The sequence below is a fragment of the Kryptolebias marmoratus genome, linkage group LG21 (assembly GCF_001649575.2).
Source record: "Kryptolebias marmoratus isolate JLee-2015 linkage group LG21, ASM164957v2, whole genome shotgun sequence".
Lineage (NCBI taxonomy): Eukaryota > Metazoa > Chordata > Actinopteri > Cyprinodontiformes > Rivulidae > Kryptolebias > Kryptolebias marmoratus.
In genome coordinates this window covers 23,106,194-23,109,365 of record NC_051450.1, presented here as the reverse complement: position 1 = coordinate 23,109,365, position 3,172 = coordinate 23,106,194, and the positions used below count along the sequence as shown (strand labels likewise).

Here is a 3,172-nt window from a genome sequence, read left to right as displayed (position 1 = left end):
ACACACACACACACACAGAGAGAACCCCCTCCACACACACACACACACACACACACACCCAGTCTGAACATCCCATCATGTCTGAGTTAAGCAGCAGCTTCCTGTTCCTCAGCTCAACACCCAAACATCACCGTTCTACAACCAACATGGCCGCCATGTTGTCTCTCAGGACATTAGAGCGAAACTCTCAGGACATTAGAGCGAAACTGTCAGGACATTAGAGCGAAACTCTCAGGACATTAGAGCGAAACTCTCAGCACATTAGAGCGAAACTCTCAGCACATTAGAGGTTGGAGGGCGGAGGGAACAGATTCACCTCCACCTCAAAGTCCAAAGACTGTTTTCCTCCTAAATGGATCAACGAGAACTTTAAAGTTAGCTGTGTGTCCTGGGCTCTGATTGGACAGTTAACAGGAAGCTGTGTGTCCTGCAGCACCTGTGCATGTTGCCGTTGGTGGTGAACGTCTGGCCGCAGACGGTGCATTTGTACGGCCGCTCTCCGCTGTGGACCAGCATGTGTCGGTCGAGCGACGAGGCTGAGCTCAGGCACTTCCCGCAGATGCTGCAGGAGTGGTCCGTGGCGCCGGCGTCGGCGTTGTGCTGCAGGAAGGACAGCGTAGAGGTGAGCGAGCGCGTCGGTAAGAAGATTACGGGCGTGGCGGTGAGGTGCGGAGGACTTACCTGTCGGATGTGCATGGTCAGCTGGTGCTGCGTTTGACAGCTTTTATCACACAGAGGACAGATGTGCGTTGAGCTGTCGTCTTTGGTTTCCTGATAAAAACGATAAAACGTTCAGGAGATAAAACTACAGCTCCCAGGATGCATTTCTCAAAGACACCTGCCACGTGATTGGCTAACGGCGTGTGAAGTTAATTAATTAGTTAATGAAGCTGACTGCCGCCGAGGCTCCTGGGTAATCTGTGACGAGTCCCAAGTCCGACCCGATGACTCGACCTCACACACCCTCATCACGGCTCAAATGTTGAACCGACTCTGAGCAGGTTCTGGAGGCCCAGAAAGGTCCGGTTGAAACCTCCGAGCCGCTCCGCTGAGCTTTGAACAAACGTCTCCTCCCCTCAGAACTTCCTTTTCCCGTCTGAGCCACAGGAAGCGGTGACTCAGCCGGGAGGAGACAACGAGTCCAGCCCCGTGATCCGGAGGTGCGTTGGGGTGTCGTACCTGGCTGCGGCGGGCGCTGCGACCTGGCGGCGCCCTCATGGCGGAGCTCAGGGACTTGCTGGGTGAAGGACTTTAAGAATAAACAGAAAAACTTTCATTAAACCAAAGTCAGCTCACAGGTGTTAACATGTCTGTCACACCTGACCTCTGACCCCTGACCCCCGACGACATTAATCCACAACAAACGAAGGTTTTTAACAGAAACAGAAGAAAATAAAATCTAACCTGAAGAAACTTTTTAAATTTTACTTTAACTCTTTAGTTTTCTCTGAGGAAAGGCAGAAAAGTGTCTGCGCTCACCTGGGGGAGGGGCCAGCGGAGGAGTTGGCGGAAGTCCCTCCGCTCCCTCCTTCGTCTCCTCCTCCTCCTCCTCCTCCTCCGTTGATGTTCCCGGCGGCTGACATCACCGTCGACATCATGGCGTTGATGGAGGACAGGTCTCCGTTCTGTAGCGTTTCTCCTCCGCTCGCCGCCTCCTCGCCGCCCTCCGACACGCCGTTGACGGCTAATGAAGAGGAGGAGTTCAGGTTAACCTTCACCTGAGCTGACCTGGGGTCAGTCAGCAACCAGGTGAGCTGCGTACCTTTCAGGTTACTGTGTTGTAGCTCCGCCTCCTCCTTGTTCATCTCAGTGTTGGCTCCGCCCTCTTCCTGACCCTCGTTCTCCATGACAGCTGGAAGGAAAACCGAGCAGGAGATTTAAATTAAAAACATTCGGCTGATTTCCCAGGATGCATCTGAGATAATAGAGTTAACATGATGGGAACATCAGCTAAAGATGAGCTAAACAGCAGCTAAAAGCTAAGAGCAGTGAAACAGCAGCTAAAAACAAACCATAAGCTGAAGGAACTTTAGAACAGTTGAGTTTGGTTCCAATCAGAATTTCTTCGATTACATTAAAGACTTTCTGTGTTTTCCCTCTGAGCTTTTATTTTGAAATGAAGTGAGCCAGCAGAGGACAGTTTTGGCTCCGGTCCAACTGGACCCGGGGGGGCAGAACTCCGGGTTTACGGTCTTCACTCCTGTTCTCTGCCGGACCGAGGGGAACCGGAGGGAGGGAGGGAGGTAATTACTGCTTCCTGTTGGGTCGCCCCCACAGGAAGTCCAGAACCGACCACTTCCTCCTGCAGCGCTCCTCCCCCCGAGGAAACTCTGCAGAGTTCTCCTAAAAACTCGTGTTCTGATCCGCTCTTCAGGTTCGATGACCTTCCTGTAATCTGTGAACAGTTTCCCAGACTTCCTGCAGGTTTTTAAAGTTAGATGATCCAGCTTCAGTTTTAAAGTCAAACGACTGATCTGAGATCTGAGCATCTTCTGATGGACAGATTTAAAGGACAGTCCCTGCAGCTCGTCCTGCACGATGGTGGTGTTTAAATCTGCATCTTTACAAGGAAACAACAGAAACAAACCGGCTGCAGGTCCACTTTCTCTGCTGCTGACATTCTGTCACAGGTGCACACACACACGCACGCACGCACACACACGCACGCACGCACGCGCGCATGCACACACACGCATGCACAGAAACACATGCACACACACATACGCATGCACACACACACGCACACACACATGCACACACACACACACGCTCTGATTGGCTGCTGAGGCAGCACTTTTTACTGCATGCAGAAATGAGCAGCAACAGATGGCAGCGAGACGAGGAGGAGGAGGGATGAAGAGGAGGAGGAGGAGGGATGAAGAGGAGGAGGAGGAGGGATGAAGAGGAGGAGGAGGGATGAAGAGGAGGAGGGATGAAGAGGAGGAGGAGGGATGAAGAGGAGGAGGGATGGAAGGATGAAGAGGAGATTAGAATGAAGAGATGAAGTCAGAAAAACTGAGGAAGAGTAAAAGTCCCAACAAAAAGTTTATTTAACAGATTTAAGGAGAAAATCTCTCTGAACCGAAACAAAGAAGCTAAAATTTATTGTTTTCTGAACGAATTCTGTGACCTCATTTAGCTCCTCCCACTTCTGATGCCCCTCCCACTGATC

General features: G+C 51.5%; 1 protein-coding gene across 1 annotated transcript in view; it reads right to left on the bottom strand.

Moving 5' to 3' along the window:
• Positions 1-2,636, bottom strand: part of LOC108229401 (ras-responsive element-binding protein 1) — a 13,131-nt gene extending 10,495 nt beyond the window's left edge. Inside the window, exons 1-5 of the mRNA XM_037973338.1 lie at positions 1,763-2,636; positions 1,480-1,684; positions 1,180-1,249; positions 682-771; positions 437-600 (exon numbers count right to left, since the gene is read on the bottom strand). Of these exons, the coding sequence (XP_037829266.1) occupies positions 437-600; positions 682-771; positions 1,180-1,249; positions 1,480-1,684; positions 1,763-1,847 (614 nt within the window). The 5' untranslated portion in view covers positions 1,848-2,636. The remainder of the gene's footprint in view (positions 1-436; positions 601-681; positions 772-1,179; positions 1,250-1,479; positions 1,685-1,762) is intronic.
• Positions 2,637-3,172: the final 536 nt, after the last annotated feature.